Source organism: Lynx rufus, unplaced genomic scaffold (genome assembly GCF_022079265.1).
Source record: "Lynx rufus isolate CCGP_SWC_20201006 ecotype Redwood Valley unplaced genomic scaffold, mLynRuf1.p SCAF_9, whole genome shotgun sequence".
Classification (NCBI taxonomy): domain Eukaryota; kingdom Metazoa; phylum Chordata; class Mammalia; order Carnivora; family Felidae; genus Lynx; species Lynx rufus.
This window is the reverse complement of record NW_025814897.1, coordinates 106,895,646-106,912,739: the sequence shown is the minus strand read 5'-3', so window position 1 is coordinate 106,912,739 and position 17,094 is coordinate 106,895,646. Positions and strand designations below refer to the sequence as shown.

Genomic DNA, 17,094 nt, shown 5'->3' with positions numbered 1-17,094 from the left:
GTTTAATCTTATAGTCATTTCATGGAGTTCTGCTGTGTTACCCTGACATTTTGAAGCCTTCCACATCTTTGGTTCAGTTTAGTGACTGATTAGCAAGTAAAGGCTTCTGTTGTTTGTGACTCATCCTAGGAAGGATTGGGACCTGCCACCCACCCGCCCGCGCCCCCCCCCCCCCGTCTGTGCCATCACTGTCCTCTTGTTCACCTCTCCCTACCCACGATCTCCTCTCCCCTAGTTCCCACCTTTACCCTTGGTTAGTTTTAAGGGTGCGGGAAGGCCAAATATCCTGAAACCAGATTGGAACTTGGAGTGACTCTAATGACAGTATCACTTGCAGCAACCTGAAGACCTAACTTTAGTGCCCTTCCTTCAATGAGGTCAACTTTAGCTCTCTGCAAGGGGTGAGTCAGGTCCCCTGGGTAGCTGAGGCTAGTTGAGGCATCAGGCCACCAAAAGAGAGGCAAGTGAACAACTGGCCCCCAGCCTTTTCTAAAAAAGAGTTGTTCTGACCGAAGAAAGGAGCTAACACTTCCATGAGAACAAGGACCTTTTATGGTTAGAATTGCAGAGTCGCAACTCTGGGGACAAGGAACCTTCTTTGCCTCCCCACAGCAGCCAGACTGGGCCTCTGGACAACGTAGGAAGCATGACAGTCACATCTCCTAGATAAGGACCAAACGAAGCAGCACACCCGGTGCTCAGCTCACAAGCCCTGCAAGAACAGGAAAAGCACATCAGTCAAGCTCGCAGCTTGGGGGCGGCCATTACCATGTACTTCCCATCCCACAGGGCACGTGTCCTGCATCTTCCAAGCAGACAGCATGAGAGTTCCTTTCATCTGTGACTCGGGCATTAAGTCCCACATCCACCCCCCCCCCCCCCCGCCTCCATACACCTGTGCCTTCTCTAGGCAACAGCCCCGGATGCGTGATCAGGCACTCACCCAAGTAATCGTCCATCAGGGAGCCGATAGCAAACTGCAGGAGGGAAGGTGAAAAGGACATAAAGTCTTAGCAACCACAGAACTATCCTCAAAGCCCAGTCCCAGGCCTTCTGCCCACCCATCCCCTCTTCCTGGCAGAAGAGAGCACGACATCCCCAGGAGCTGTAAGAAGTCAACAGCTCCCAGCTCTGCCTGGTACAGGCAGGAAGACAGGCAAGGGACTCACAATGTCATTCTTGTCCACTCGGGTCCCCACGATCTTCAAGCGGATCTCATCATCCTGCTGAATCACAATGTCCTGGGGAAGAGGAACAGTATACTCAGGTACCCCTCACGCCGAAATCCCTTGGAGGGCTCATTCTTCCTTCCTTTCACTGACTTCCTCCCTCCTCACCTCATCCATTGTCTTGTAACATGGCGGGTTGGAGTTAGGATCAAACTCCATCTCTGATGGGATGGACTGAAAGGAAAGCCAGACCGGGTCAGTGCTTTACAGGGGTGCCTTCTGGAGATGGTCATGATGGGTGTCTCTCCTCCTTGGCACCCCCAGCATGCCCAGACTTACATGCCGAGAGATGAAGCAGGACATAGGTCCAATTTCTGTGAAGAGTCCAACCTAAAAGGCAATGAGTGATGTTGCTTTTTCTTTTACCCCCCCCACGTCTTCTAAGCTCCTCACCTTTGTCTGATTCCTAATATTCTTCGTGTCCTGAAGCCACTCTGGATTGTATCATTTGTTTTCTGGTCTCTCTTCTGTTAAGCTTTCACTTTATTTATCTTCATATCATTTTTATGAGAAGGCACAAGTGAGCAAAGGGCAGAGACAGAGAGGGAGACGGGGCGGGGGGTTAGGCGGGGTTCACACGAAGCAGGGCTCAAGTTCACCTGATGCGAGACTCACAAACAGTGAGATCATGACCTGAGCCAACGTGAGATGCTTAACTGACTGAGCCACCCAGGCGTGCCCCCTTTAATTTTATTTATTTATTTATTTTGAGAGAGGGAGAAAGGGAAGGAGGGATAGAGAGAGAATCCCAAGCAGGCTCCGTACTGTCAGCACACAGCCCAACACCAGGCTTAAACTATGAACCCTGAGATCATGACCTGAGCTGAAATCAAGAGTCAGACGCTTAACTGGGCCACCCACGCGGCCCTCAAGCTTTCTTTTGAAGTTAAGCAAACAATGTGGTAAAGAGCCAAGGCCTGGGACTTGTCAGTCCACAATTTGAACACTTGTTGACCACATGACCTTGGCCAGTAGACTTAACTTCTCCAAGCTTAAGGTTCTATAAGAAGGGATGGGGCACGTGGGTGGCTCAGTAGAGTAGGTTAAGCATCCAACTCTTGACTTCGTCTCTGGTCACCATCTTGTGGCTCATGGGTTTCAGCTCCACATCGGGCTCTGCACTGTCAGCATGGAGCCTGCTTTGGATCCTGTCTCCATTGCCCTGCCCCTCCCCCTTCTCTCTCAAAATTAAACATTTGAAATAAAGAAAGAAAGAAAATAAAAATGGATAAAAGCACCCACCACAGTCATCGTGAGGTTTTGCACATTACCTGGCCCACAGTAAGTACTCCACGAATGGAGGCTGTGCTATTGTTGACTACTCGGGCTGACTTACATGACCCGGACGGAGACAGCACAAGATTACTGTACCATTTAACAGGTGAGGCAACTGAAGCACAGACTGACTCAGCCAAGGTCACAGAGTTAGCAAGAGGAGTTGGAACCCATCTCTCATCTTCGGAGCGGCCACCCAACTGCCTCCGCTATGTATAGTCTCACCTTGTTGACTTGAGTGACAACAGCATCCACGACCTCCCCTTTAAAGGGCCGGAACACAATGGCCTTGTACTTAACTGGATAAAGGACAAAGCCTCGGCCTGGCTGGATCACACCAGCACCAATATTGTCAATGGTGGTGACAGCAATCACAAAGCCATACCTACAAGCATGGGAAAAAGAAAGGCACCGTGTGTGTAAGAGCCTCTAAAACCATCTGCAACAAGTCAGTGAGCCTGGGGGTTGGAGAAGAGCACAAAGGGAAGTAGAGGACACCCCGACCCCAGAACTTAATGACTAAGAGAAGACAGGATACTGATCAGTATTCAAAATGCCAAACACTGCTCTCCTAATAATTTCACAATAAGTGTCCAAGAAGGCTGACATCCTTGAGCCAAGAGACCTCAATCGTCGGGATGCCTTAGAATCACCTAAGAGGAACTTCTTAAAACACACATTCCCAGGCCTGTCCCCAGTCTTGATTCTATAGGGACAAGATGAGGCTCAGGAACTTGCATGTGGTTATTCTGATGAGAGAGGCCAAATACTCCATAGCCCTGGGCTCATCCCAGCCCATTCATCACTGTGTGAGAGGCCCTTATGTGCAGAGCCCAGAGATGTGCCAGGCCAGGTCCCTGGTCGTGTGGGAGAAAGAAAACCAGCAGAACCACAGGAGAACAGACACAGGAACAATGATTAGGCTGTGAGCTCCATGAGAGCTGGCTTGATTCTATCTCGTTCACTGCATTGTTCCCAGAGCCCAACACACAACCTGGCAGACGGCAGAAGCTTTAGAAACGTTTGCGGAGTAAATGAGTGAAGAATCTCAGCTGAAGTGAGGAAGTCTCATGATCCAGCTTTGCAGAGGGCGCCGTGGGAACCCAAAGCAAGGAAGCAACTGACTGCCTGGGGTGCCTGAGTGGGTGAGAGGGTTCCCCAGGGTAGGTGGCAGGTCCTCGCAGGATGAGTAGGACCCGGGGAGAGGTTGCAAGCCTCGGGCGCCACACGCGCCTCAGATCAGGTGGCACGGAGGGCGCAGCACTCACTTGCCGGTGCAGGTCCCCTCCACCTCGGTGAAGAGCTTCTGCTTTACCGTGTTGAGCAGGTTGGGGCCGAAGTAACGCGGGTGCAACAGGATCTCGTGCTCCAGGGAGATCTGCAGGGAAAACGGGATGGAGACCAAAAAAGGCGCGGCAGCGACCCGGGGTGAGGAGCAACCTTTCGTCCCGGCGCCACGTTTCGCTCCTCCTCTCGACCCTGCCCTCGCCGCCACCCCGTGCTCTGCTCACGTGGTAGAACATCTTCCCACGGCGGACGGGACAGCAGCCGAATCCACTCCCGCCGGGACGGCGGCGCCTCTGGACCAACCGGAAACACACAGCCGCAGCAACTCTGCTTCCGGGCCTGCCCCAGCGAAGTGGGCGGGACTCTGCCCTCTCCGCGGGCCCAATTGGGCATCGCTGTCGTGGGCGGGAAATCCGCGAGGCCCCGCCCCCTCCTCCCCGCCCACCGGCGGTCGAACCGCCGTACTCCGGTAAAGCAAGTGTCTGGCCCAGAATGGGTGCCCAGTAAACTCTTTTAAACGGGATTAATTAGCTAATAAAAGATAACATAAATAAAGCGTTTTAGCAGAGTACATTCGTATAGCAAATTTTTGAAGACTGTTTCACATAGTAAGCATAGTAACTAGCTGTTCTCATCTCATTTAATCTCTACAGCAACCCCACCAAGCAAGATTTATTGTCCCCGTTGACAGATGAGGTTCCAGGCTCAGAAGGTTGAGGTCACTTCAGGGTCACTCACGGCCAGGATTCAAATTCAGGATGTCTGACCCCAAGACTTTCATATTCGGGCTTTCCAGATTTTCACGCAGCCATTCGTTCACCAAACATTAACGGAGGGGAACACCCACCCCATGCCGGCAGGTAGTTTGGAGATGAAGCAGCCAAAATCAGAGCCCAGAAGGCAGCGCTCCCTCCAGGTGTGAGAAAACAGATAACTGCACTCCTCCTTCCCATTTCCCCATTCCTTCCAACACGCGCGCGCACACACACACACAAACACACACACACACACACACACACACACACGCGCGCGCGCGCGCGCGCGCGGCTTAGAGAACCGGTGAGCCCCTGTGTGTTCCTTCAACTCTACCCACATTTTTGTAGACAGTCCCTTTATTAAACTCACCTCAATTAGCCAGAGTGAGCATGCAATCTGTTCCCTGTGGAGACCCTGACTGATAAAAGGTCCATACATTAAGAAGCAGAAACCATGAGCCACAGGCCCATGAGAAAGGCTCAGCAGTTGACTCTAGATCCACGACAGTCCTTGGGGCCTTCCTTGAGCAAACTCCCTGCTGCCTGAATAAGTTTTTGTATGTTGTAAATAAGAGAGCCTGACCTACCGTCCTGCAAGAATAAGGACATCCTGCTTCCTCGGAGCTGTCACACATCAGTTCCCATTGACTCTGCCCATTTCCTAGAATGGCTGAACCCACCAGTCAGCCACTTAGACTCCATGCAGATCCCATTGACCATGGTCAGGCAAGGAAGCATATGAATGGGCCTCAGCAGTCCTGACTTCCTCCTCTCTCCTATTTTCTAGCCAGCCTCCCCTAAGGACAGTGGTGTGCTGGAAACAGCTGCAAGAGCTTTTTTTTTTTTTTTTTTTTTTTTAAGTAATCTCTATACCCAACATGGGGCTGGAACTTACAACCCCAAAGTTGAGTCCCATGCTTTACCGCCTGAGCCAGCCAGGTGCCAACTGTTAATATTTCAGAAAACTTGCAAGCCAGTTTTTAAAGACAGCCTTTATTAAACATTTAATGAAAAAAATTAATGATGTTTATTATGATAACATACAATCAACTGAATTATACTAAAAAAAGAAACAAAGGCAGAGGTATAGATGAAACAAGTTTGGCAATATATTGATAACTGTTGAAGCCAGATGATGGGTTAGAGTGGTTTCTTATATTTTTCTTACTACTTTTGTGTGTTTGACATTGTTCAAATAAAAAGTTAGAAAAGAAAACATGGCACGCCTGGGTGGCTCAGTCTGTTCAGCATCTGATTCTTGATTTTGGCTCAGGTCATGATCTCAGGGTTCATGGGTTTGAGCCCCACATCGGGCTCCACACCCACAGTGGGAAGCCTGCTTAGGATTCTTTCTCTCTCCCTATCTGCTCCTCCCCCACTCATGCTCATGTGCTCTCTCTCTCAAAATGAACTTTTTAAAAAGTTAGAAAAAAAAACAAAGGTAGCTGTCATACTGTAACTTCTAATAAGAAAAACATAGGTGGTCTTCTCTGTTCCTGGCGCAGAGCTCCTAAAACCCTTTTCCTAAAGGGTAAGAGCGATGAAGGTGTCTCCATATTCATAACAAACCCTTTTCAATCACACCCAAGTTTATGTTAATGAGGTGATATTTGAAAATCACCTCATAACGGGGCTGGTTGCTGGGGTACCCAATCTCGTGATTGGAGGGTTGGAACTCTCAACCCCCTGACCTCCAGGGAAGGAAGAGGGGCTGGAGGTTGAATCTTCGGCCTATGGCCAATGATTTAATCCAGTGTGTGTGTGTGTGTGTGTGTGTGTGTGTGTGTGTGTGTGCGCGCGTGCGCGCACGCGCGCATAATGAAGCCTCCTAAAAACCGAAAAGGATGGGTTTCTGAGAGCTTCTGGGTTGGTGAACCCCTGGAGATATGGGGAAGGTAGCACTCTAAGAGAGAGTATAGAAGTCCCATACCTTTTCCATACCTTGCCCTGTGCAGCTTTTTCACCTAGCTGTTCCTGAGTGATACATCCTTTTATAATAAACCAGTAATCTAGTAAGTGAAATGTGTCTTTGAGTTCTGTGAATCACTCTAGCAAAGTAACCAAACCCAAAAAGGTGAGTAGGGAAAGAGTTAACAGTAGGCGCGGCCAGATGAGGGACCCTAAGAGAGGCTGATTGCAGCTGGGAGGGCTCCACCAAGGGACCCCCGCCCTAGACTTCAAGGCTCACCATAGTGGCCCTTGGCCCTCCTACTCCTGGTGGTGTCCACAGTGCCCTGGTTGCATATGCGGGTGGGATGCTATAGCTGTGTGCAGGTTTGGGGGAAAAAGGGATAAAAGCATTCCAGATCTGCCCATGCTAGGTGTCATGAATAGAGTCTCACAAACTGTTATCTAGTTCCTGATAAAGTCCCAATAAAAAGTCAGAGACAAAAATCATACCCAGCAACCCAGTCGGCATCCCTCTCACTCCTGAGAGCTTTGTACTTTCCCTCAATAAACCCTATCACTTTGCTCACTCTCTGCTGTATGCGAGATTCACTTTTCAACTAGTTGGGACAAGGGCCAGCATCTCTCCAACCCACCTGCACCAAAGGGTTCTTTATAACCTCCAATCTATAGCTAGTAGATGAGAAGCATACGTGACAACCTAGACTTTCAATTGACATCTAAAGTTGGGGGCGGGGGAGAGGGAGCACTCTTACAAGACTGAGCTGTTAACCTGTGGAACCCGATACTATTGCCAAGTAGATTGATTCAGAATTAAATTGAGTTGTAGGACACTCAGCCCATGTCTGAGAATTACTTGATATGTGTGTGTGTGTGCTGGGGTGGGGGGCAACACATTGTAATCAGAGTCAGAATTCTTAACAGATACTTAAAACTAGGGGCACTTGGATGGCTCAGTGGGGTAAGCATCCGACTTCGGCTTAGGTCACGATCTTGAGATTTGTGAGTTCAAACTGTGCATTGGTGTGGAGCCTGCTTGGGATTCTCTCTCCCTCTCCCTCTCTCTCTCTCCCCTCCCCTCTCTTCCTGCCCCTCTCTCACTTTGTACTCTCTCTCCAAATAAATAGAAACTTTTTTTTTAATTTTTAAGTTTATTTATTTACTTTTTAGAAACAGAGTACGTAGGGGAGGGACGGGGGTGGGAGGGAGAGAATCCCAAGCAGGCTCCTCGCTGACAGTGCGGAGCTGGATATGGGGCTCGAACTCATGAACTGTGAGATCATGACTGATAAAGGAGCGTGGGGCAAGCTGAGGACAAAATGCAGGCTAACAGCACCCCCCCCACCTCCTCATGGGATATGGGTGATATTCCTTGGACACTCCCAACTACCCCCAAACAGGAAAGGACAAAAACAAATGGTTAAACTGGATAAGAGTCTTCACCAGTTTACCAGAAAAAGGCAATCCCATCAACAGCCTAAAGTCTAGGAACTCCCTACTGTCTTAATGTTAATGCTTAATATTAATGCTTTACCAGAAAGAAAAACAACGTTAGCTTGACAGTAGCTAGGCCTTCAGTAAGTCTTTAGTATGTGAAAATCTCCTTGGAAACTCCCTCTGGACTTTATCTCCCCCAACTCCTTAAAAGATCCTCCCCACCCCGACACTTACAGTGCACCTCTTCCTGCCCACAGGTCCTGTCCCCGTGCTTTAATAACATCACCGTTTTTGCACCAAAGACATCTTCAAGAATTCTTTCTTGGTCATCGGCTCCAGACCCCATGAACCCCCATCACCCCAAAACTTCATCAATGACCTGAGCCGAGATAAAAAGTCAGACACTCAACCAACTGAGCCACCCAGGTACCCCTAAATAAAAACTTTTCTTTAAAAAAGGTCCTCACCCTCTTTATTTATTTTTTTTTTTAATGTTTATTTTTCAGAGAGAGAGAGAGACAGAGTGTGAGCTGGCGGAGGGGCAGAGAGAGAGAGAGGGAGACACAGAATCTGAAGCTGGCTCCAAGCTTGAACTCATAAACTGTGAGATCATGACCTGAGTCAGAGTCGGATGCTTAACCAACTGAGCCACCCCAGGTGTTGAGGTCCTAACCCTCTTTAAAAATAAATAGATACTGGGGCGCCTGGGTGGCTCAGTCGATTGAGCGTCTGACTTTGGCTCAGGTCATGATCTCGCGGTTTGTGAGTTCGAGCCCCGCATCGGGCTCTGTGCTGACAGCTCGGAACCTAGAGCCTGCTTGGGATTCTGTGTCTCCTTCTCTCTCTGCCCATCCACCACTTGTGCTCTGTCTCTCAAAAATAAATAAATAAATGTAAAAAAAAAAAGAAAAGAAAAGAAATAGATACTTGATCGCAAGGTTGCGTGTTTGAGCCCCACATTGGGTATACAGATTACTTTAAAAAATTAAATTAAAAAAATAGAATCTTAAAAAAACAACAACTCATCTCTTCTTCCTCATTATTTCACCACAGTTTACTATTATCATTGCTCTTGACGTATTGTGTCTGTGTGGTATGGTAAAATATTAAATCATAATTGCATAAGCAGGTATAAGAATTCCAGTTGCTCTGATATCCTCACCAGCATTTGGTATTGTCAATAGGCTTTGTTTATTTAGCTATTCTAGTAACTGTGTGGTAGTATCTCACTGTGGTTTTAATTTCTATTTCCCTAATGACTAAAGATGTTCAGCATCTTTTTATGTGCTTATTTGTCCACAGTGATGTATTCAAAAAGCAAGTCTAATCATGTCACTCCCCTTCTTAGAACCCATAAAAGATGGCATTGGCTGCCTCCATTTTGACCTCAAACTTTCCAGTTGGCTTTTTCATGCCAGCTTGTCTCTGGGCTCTAGGGAAAGACCCTGAAGGCAAAGCATCCCTTGAAGGACTCCAAAATTACCCCCCTCAAGCAATAAGTAGTGTCCCAAGCAAGCAAAACCCCGCCCATGACTGACTCCAAGACTTGATCTTCACTGCCTATCCACCCACCCACCTTTGCCCTGAATTCTCCTCTTAAAAACATGGGAATGTTTTCCTTGCTTTGGAGATAGCCTTTGAGATGCTAATCCACTGACTTCCCAGATGTTGGTTTCCCTACCACAAGTTTATCTGCCTTTGGATTTTGTCAGCAATGAGTGGCTGTGCCTGGTCTGTCCCTGCACCCATGTACATATCTATGTTGCATCAGTGAGGAAGTCTCTAGCACCAAATGGCACTCTGCAAATACTGGAGTTTTAAAATATGGGTTGATTGAACCTCATCTCACAATGAACCTATTCCTATCTCTCTGAGCTCCCCAGGCATGGGTTGGCCATGATAAATTTTCCCCAAGCCCTGATCCCTTTACTTCCAAAGCTTCAAGATCAGAAATAAGCTAGAATAGAAACAGCAATGGAGAACAATCAGCTGTATTGAGATTTGGCATACAAAGAAAGTCTATTGGAGGATTATTTCAGTTACCTTTTGCTATCTCTTTTTAGAGATGATGATGTCTGTCACCTGTTTCCTAAAAACAAACACAAGACCCAGGTCCTGCTGGAGGGCAATCTCTAAGCAAGGATCATCCATCCCAGCTGCCCCTCTTCCAGGTTCTGGGCTCTTCCTTCTGTGCCACAACCCTGAGATCAAGACCTGAGCTGAGATCAAGAATCAGATGTTTAACTGACTCAGCCACCCAGGCACCCCAGGCATATCTTACTTAAGAAAAAAAAATTAAGAAAATCTAGGTCCAGTATGCATGGCAATACCCCAGTGTGGCAAGCATTCAGTCTTTGTGCCCAAACTCTGACTCACCTTCAGTTTGATCTCTTCTGAACCTGTAGAAACAGGATTGCTTAAGCTTCCCAGCCTATGTTCTTTACTGCTTAGTAACTCTACCAGTCCTCTACTATACAAGGGATAATCCCTTTAGTCCTTTGGTTTTAAATAACATCTGTATGTTGATGATATTCCAAACATGTATCTCCAGACCCAAAATTACCCCTGATCTTCAGGCTCACAAGTCTAACTGGCTAAGAGGAAGCAGAACTCTCGGTTTCCCATTGTCTCTCCTCTAGGCAAATGGTTCTGTCAACCACATTATTGCTCATGCCAAAATTCTGGCTATCCTTGTCTCCTTTTTCTTCCTTCCTTCCTTCCTTCCTTCCTTCCTTCCTTCCTTCCTTCCTTCCTTCCTTCCTTCCTTCCTTCCAGTGTGTGAACAGGGGAGAGAGTCAGAGGGAGAGGGAGAAAGAAAATCTTAAGTAGGCTCCATGCCCAGTGTGGAACCCAACGCGGGGCTCAATGAAGGGCTCAGCTGGGGACTTGATCCCACGACCATGAGATCACGACCTGAGCCGAAATCAAGAGTCCAAAACTTAACTGACTGAGTCACCCAGGTGCCCCCATTCCTTTTTTACTTGTCCTTAATTTCCTACCCTCATTTTAGCAAAATCTGTTGACCCAGCATTTCTACACCACCACTATCTTTGTCAGGGCACCATCATCATCACCTATGGGACCATTTCCACATCTTCCTCCCTGCTCCCACTTTGATCCCCTACTTCACAGAATAGCCAGGATAAGCCTCTAAAAACTAGAATCATGGGGCACCTGGGTGGCTTGGTTGATTAAGCATTTGACTTTTAAAAAAATTTTTTTAATGTTTATTTATTTTTGAAGGAGAGAGAGAGAGAGAGAGAGAGAGAGAGAGAGAGAGAGGGCATGAGTGGGGGAGGGGCAGAGAGAGAGGGAGACACAGAATCTGAAGCAGCCTCCAGGCTCGGAGCTGTCAGCACAGACCCTGACTTGGGGCTCAAACTCACGGAGTGCAAGAGCATGACCTGAGCCAAGGTCAGACGTCCAACCAACTGAGTCATCCAGGTGCCCTGAGCATTTGACTCTTTATCTCAGCTCAGATCTTGATCTAACGGTAGTGGGTTCAAGCCCCTCATTGGGCTCTGTGCTGGGTGTGAAGCCTATTTAAAAAAAAAAAAAGAAAATAAATGAAAAAAAAAAAAGAAAATAAATGAAAACTAGAATATCAGAACACTCCTCTGCTTAAAACTCATCAATGGCTTCCTGTTACACTCAGAATAAAATACAAACTCCTCACCACGGGCAATGGAAATTCCATGCATTCATACTTGTGTGAGGTCAAATTTTCTTCACATAATCAAAACAATATCTCATAATAGCTTGAAAACACAAGCAGATGTGAGAATCCATCTGTCTACAAGACATTAAAGAAAATTGGGAAAATATAAAACAATGTTACTATTATTACTGCATGTTTTGGGTTTTGAAAATATAGATATTTTTTATAAAATGAAAATGTTGCTCATGTTAGTTTTAATTCCTATACAATATTGTATGGCTTGGAAGGGTATCTTGAAAAGATGGGGTCTCAAGCTGAGGCCAGAATGGCCCACAGGTCTTTAGTACAAGGATGAAAGGTTGATGAATGTCCCTAATTCTGGTTCTGTCTCATTGGAGGGCTTAGCTACAGAACAAAGACGCTTAGTGTGGTGGTGACCATGGTAACCCTGTAAACACATTGCCCTAGTCAGAGAAGAGGCAGGTATCATTGCCTCCCAACCTATAGCGCTTTCTTCTGGTTGCCTAAGTACCCTCAAAAAATTTCTTCAGAAGTAATCACGCTTTGGGGACAACTGGTTGGCTCAGTTGGTGGAGCATGCGACTCTTGATCTCAGTGTCCTGAGTTCAGGCCCTACGTGGGGCATAGAGCCTACTTAACCAAACCAAACCAAACCAAAACAAACCAAAACAAAACTAACCACACTCTTTTCTTCTGTACTGGAAAATTTAAGGCCTTGAGCCCACTCCCTCCCTTCCATCAGCACCTCCCAGGCTGCTCCAGACACAGAGAAAGGCAATCTAATTACTCTTAATTGTAACTTGACTAGAGATCAGGCTAAGGATCTTACGAAAGCATTGGTGCAGCTGCCAGTTCTCAGACACCATCATTACTGAGCCAGGAGCCTGGAACCATCAGATTGGGGGTAGTGGAGCAAAAAGGCATCTTATCATTTTTTTGAGGGAAGAAGGGACTTTCAAGAGACACCTGCAGTTCGGAGAGACGTAGCTAATGCCCACCGTTATGGCAGAGCCCGGTCAGGAGGCAGGCCCCCTGGGTACTACACCAGCTCCTTGGTTCTCCCTTTCCCCATTGCCCTGAGCACAACACTCAGCGGGTGTCGGGCCTCGCGCCCCGCCCAGAGGGCGTCGCGCTCATCTCCATGGAGCCGGTCCCCGCCCTCCTGTTGCCTCAGGTAGATGGGAGAAGCTCAGCCAATCAAGAGGTCTCTGAGGCAAAGAAGGCGGGACGAAGAGGAAAAGTTTAGGACAGGAGCGCCAACCAATCCTGAGCCTAGCTGCCTGAGCAACGGCCACCAGCACCCACTTGCAGACGCCAGTCAGAGCGGGGGGATGGTCAGTGGACAATGAGCCAATCCGTGCCGAGGGAAGGCAAATTTGAGCCAATTAAAACTGAGAAGGTGGGAAGGGGCGGAGTTCGCCGGTGGCTGCTCGCTGGTGGGTGAAGGATCAGCTTTCTCTGCTAGTTCCCACCCTAGGACTTCTTAGCTCCTGGAATGCGAGAGACAGAGAGGCTCAGGGGAGTTCCTGGAGTGGGGCGTGGAGGCATCTCCCGGGAAGGCCTGGAAGCAAAAGAGACTCCTAGTTGGAGGAGCTGCTGGAAGCCGCCGGGTGGGCATCGAGGAAGCGGAGGCTGGTTAGGGGGCGGGACTTCCGGGGCGGTGCCTTTGCGAACGGGGGCGGGGCCTGCTGCTAAGGTTGGGCCGAGGGGGCGGAGCTAAAAGGAGACCCCCCCCCCCCCGGGTGTGACCTAGGAGAAACAAGGGTAGCGATTCCAGCGGGCGTCTTGGGGTCAGGACCGTGTTGCCAGAGGCTTTGGAGTGGCAAGTGATAGCTCAGGATTGACGTTAAGGTTGCTGGGGAGGTTACCTGCCCTAACTTACTGTCCTTTCTTCCCAGGGAGCCACTGGTGGGGACCTTTCTAGGGTCCTTTTCCATCCGTGGGGTGCTATGGAGTTCCCAGAACACAGCCAGCAGCTGCTGCAGAGCCTCCGAGAGCAGCGGTCCCAGGGTTTCCTTTGTGACTGCACCGTAATGGTGGGTAGCACCCATTTCTTGGCCCATCGGGCTGTGCTGGCCTCCTGCAGCCCATTCTTCCAGCTTTTCTACAAGGAGCGGGAACTGGACAAGAGGGATCTGGTGTGCATCCACAATGAGATTGTCACAGCCCCAGCCTTTGGGCTGCTTCTGGATTTTATGTATGCTGGCCAGCTGGCCCTGAGGGGGGATACCCCCGTGGAGGATGTGCTGGCAGCTGCCAGCTACTTGCACATGAATGACATCGTTAAAGTGTGTAAGCGGCGGCTGCAAGCCCGGGCCCTGGCAGAGGCAGACAGTACCAAGAAGGAGGAGGAAACCAACTCACAGCCCCCTAGTTTGGAGTTTTTGTCCAACTCCTCCCGCGGCCCCCAGCCTTCACTGGCATCTGCTGAGACATCAGGCCACTGGGGCAAAGGGGAATGGAAGGGCCCTGCAGCTCCCTCACCAACTGTCTGTCCTCCAGATGAGCCACCAGTGTCCGGTGGGGCAGACACGACACAGCCTGGCGTGGAGGTTGACCTGCCACATCTACGCCCCCCCCCTCCACCAGTGGCTGATGTCTCCCTTGCCAGCCCTAGTAGCTCCACAGAGACCATTCCTGCAAACTACTTCTCTTCTGGCCTTCCAGCAGTTTCAGTGGAGCCGCTGGCTCCCCTTGATGTGGGTACCGAGAGTCTGAGGATGGTGGAACCAAGGGGTGCTGGAGCGCCATTGCAAGGCTTCTATCCTCCAGCTCCAGCCCCAACCCCAGCCCCAGCCCCAGCCCCAGCTCCATCCCAGGCTCCAGCACCAGCCGAAGCTGAGCTGGTCCAGGTGAAAGTGGAAGCTATTGTGATTTCGGATGAGGAGCCCGACGTGTCAGAGGAAACGCCTCAGGGTCCTGAGGGGTTCTTCCCTCCTGGAGGAGCCCTGTTTGGCGCACAGCCCCCTCAGCCAGAGGCTTTTGAGGAGCCCAGGGCAGGACTAGAGGAGGTGGGACCAAGTGACCACTTCCTGCCCCCAGATCCTCATCTGCCCTACCATTTGCTGCCAGGTCCAGGGCAGTATCACCGAGGACTGGTGACCTCACCCCTGCCCGCCCCCCCGGCCCTGCATGAGCCACTTTACCTGCCTTCTGAGTATGAAGCAACCCCGGGAAGTTTTGGAGTTTTCACGGAGGATGTGCCCACTTGCAAGACATGTGGGAAGACCTTCTCTTGTTCTTACACACTCCGGCGCCACGCCACCGTGCACACACGCGAGCGACCCTATGAGTGCCGCTACTGCCTGCGCAGCTACACACAGTCAGGGGACCTATACCGCCACATCCGCAAGGCTCACAATGAGGACCTGGCCAAACGCAGCAAACCGGATCCAGAGGCTGGCCCCCTTCTGGGGGTGCAGCCCCTGCATGGCTCCCCTACAGCAGACAGACAGGACGGCGGTGGTGGAGGGCCACCCAAAGATTTTGTACTTGGCCCCAAAAACTGACATCAGCAGGAGCTGAGGCTAGGCCTGCTCTTGCCATCATCAGGGGGCAGCACAGGTTGGAAGCCTCTCATTTCCCCTGCGAAGGGTGGGTTGTGCAGGGAGCAGAAGGAACGTTGTGCCCTGGGCTTAGGATTCCTCCCACTTTTCCTTTCCCCAGCCAGGCAGCAGGACTTTATGGGGCATTGCGACTCAATGAGCCCTTCTCCAAGGGCACTGGGAATTTTGCTGAGGTGTAATCACTTCTCACCCTGCATCCCGGACCATAAAGCTAGCAGTGAAAGTATCTCTTTGAACTGGTGTTGGCTGGTTTATTCCCCAAACCCGCATGCCTCCTGATTCTTTCGTAACTTTCCTGTGGATCTTTTAGGAATCTGATATCTGTACCTGGGGTAGGAGTCAGGATGCTTATGGGGGAAAAAGTGAGATGCGCAAAGGACAACATAGACTTGACTTAGGAGAAGTGTGCTAATTAGGGACTCTTACAGGATGATGGGTTATTGTAGTTGAGCTCCTGTGTCCTGGGCTGTATTGAGGACTTCATAAAAATACTCAGTTGTCAACAATTTTACGAGGTGTTAGCACCCCCTCCCCCGCCTCCCTTCTTCCACAGACAAGGACACTTGGGACTCAATATTTGTCTATTTTGGCGGGGGGGAGGGACAGAGAGAGAGGGAGACACAAATCTGAAGCAGGCTCTAGGCTCAGAACTGTCAGCACAGAGCCCAATGTGGGGCTCGAACTCATGGACCATGAGATCATGCCCTGAGCAGAAGTTGGACGCTTAATTGACTGAGCCACCCAGGCGCCCCGACTTGAGACTCAAAAATCAAAGTTAACTTGTTCAAGGTCACAGGGCAAGTTAAGGGGCAAGCAGAATTTGAGTCATGGCTTCAAATGCCATGCACACGGCGCTGAGTTAGAACATGGTTGAAGACAGTTAACCAAGAGCTAGTTTTCGCTTTTGTCCTCTTAAGTGTTTGGCTTTGCTCCCTTACCACTTTACCTCTACTTCCAACATAGAAAGTCTTTGGCTGACTGTTTCAACAACAAATACTGTATCCATTACTTGAAATTCTTGCCTCTGTGTCATAATATGAATCGAGGTCTCTGAAGATGGGGAACTGAAAGGCAGAAAGCACGAAGCTCCAGGGTGGTGGGCTTGTGGGGCAGGTGGAGGGCCTGTGGTATGGACAGGATGGGCACTTGGGAAAAACTAAAAGCAAGATACTCCGGAGAGAGAATCTTATCATTCCTCTGGTCCAACTCCCTCACCTAAAAAGCACGAGGACAGCCTAGAGAAGTCAGATTACTCAGCTGGGGTCACACAGGCAGTTCGTTACTGGCAGTAAAGACAGCAAAGAAATAAGGAGCCTGGGGTGTTGATGTGGGTTCTGGGAGTTCTGGGAATGTAAGAGAAGGGCCTACCCCGGTGTGTATGAAGAGTAGGGCCACGGGGTAAGAGGGCTCCCGAAAAACCCTCCTCTGTTCTGCACATAAGCAACTGAATGCAAAAAAGCAGGAAGGAAAATTTAGGAAAAGATGAAAATGAGTAAATTTTCTGAATTTCTTTTCTTTTTGGATTTGTCTGTCATATCCAGCACTTGCTCTTGCGAGCAAGCTACTGTTTTTGAGTTAGAAGAAGGAGGTTTGGCCAAAGAAAAGCTCCTTCTCTGGGGCATTAAGGGACGCAAACGTTGATGCTTAACGTTTTCATGGCTGGATGAATTCTATGCCTTTCACTTTCCTTGTGTTGGAATAACTTCTTAGTTTGTCTTCCAGGGGGCTAATTTTATTTGTGCAAATACATTCCTACCTCGGCTCCTTGTTGTAACAATGCAAGATCTACATGCACACCCCGTAAGCTACTCTAAGTGGAGCACCTTTTCCAAAGTCTTTCCTAAAACAATATCAAATCAAAATGCCTGAAAACAATGAGTTGCCTTTAAAAGGGTACCTTTTATGGCATGTGAATTATATAAAAATTATACATATATGATTATATATGGAGAGACACA

At 49.2% G+C, this 17,094-nt stretch overlaps 2 protein-coding genes across 2 annotated transcripts; one reads left to right on the top strand and one right to left on the bottom strand.

The window, feature by feature from the left end:
* Window positions 1–534: 534 nt before the first annotated feature.
* Window positions 535–4,115, bottom strand: POLR2G (RNA polymerase II subunit G). Its single transcript, XM_047071928.1, has 8 exons — window positions 4,016–4,115; window positions 3,773–3,882; window positions 2,730–2,889; window positions 1,509–1,559; window positions 1,338–1,403; window positions 1,170–1,241; window positions 944–977; window positions 535–712 (listed from the first exon to the last, which is right to left on the bottom strand). The coding sequence occupies exons 1-8, from the start codon at window positions 4,025–4,027 to the stop codon at window positions 699–701; spliced, it is 519 nt and encodes a 172-aa protein (XP_046927884.1). The 5' UTR covers window positions 4,028–4,115; the 3' UTR covers window positions 535–698.
* An 8,916-nt stretch (window positions 4,116–13,031) lies between these two features.
* ZBTB3 (zinc finger and BTB domain containing 3) lies at window positions 13,032–15,750 on the top strand. Its single transcript, XM_047071300.1, has 2 exons — window positions 13,032–13,180; window positions 13,469–15,750. The coding sequence occupies exon 2, from the start codon at window positions 13,520–13,522 to the stop codon at window positions 15,077–15,079; it is 1,560 nt and encodes a 519-aa protein (XP_046927256.1). The 5' UTR covers window positions 13,032–13,180; window positions 13,469–13,519; the 3' UTR covers window positions 15,080–15,750.
* Window positions 15,751–17,094: the final 1,344 nt, after the last annotated feature.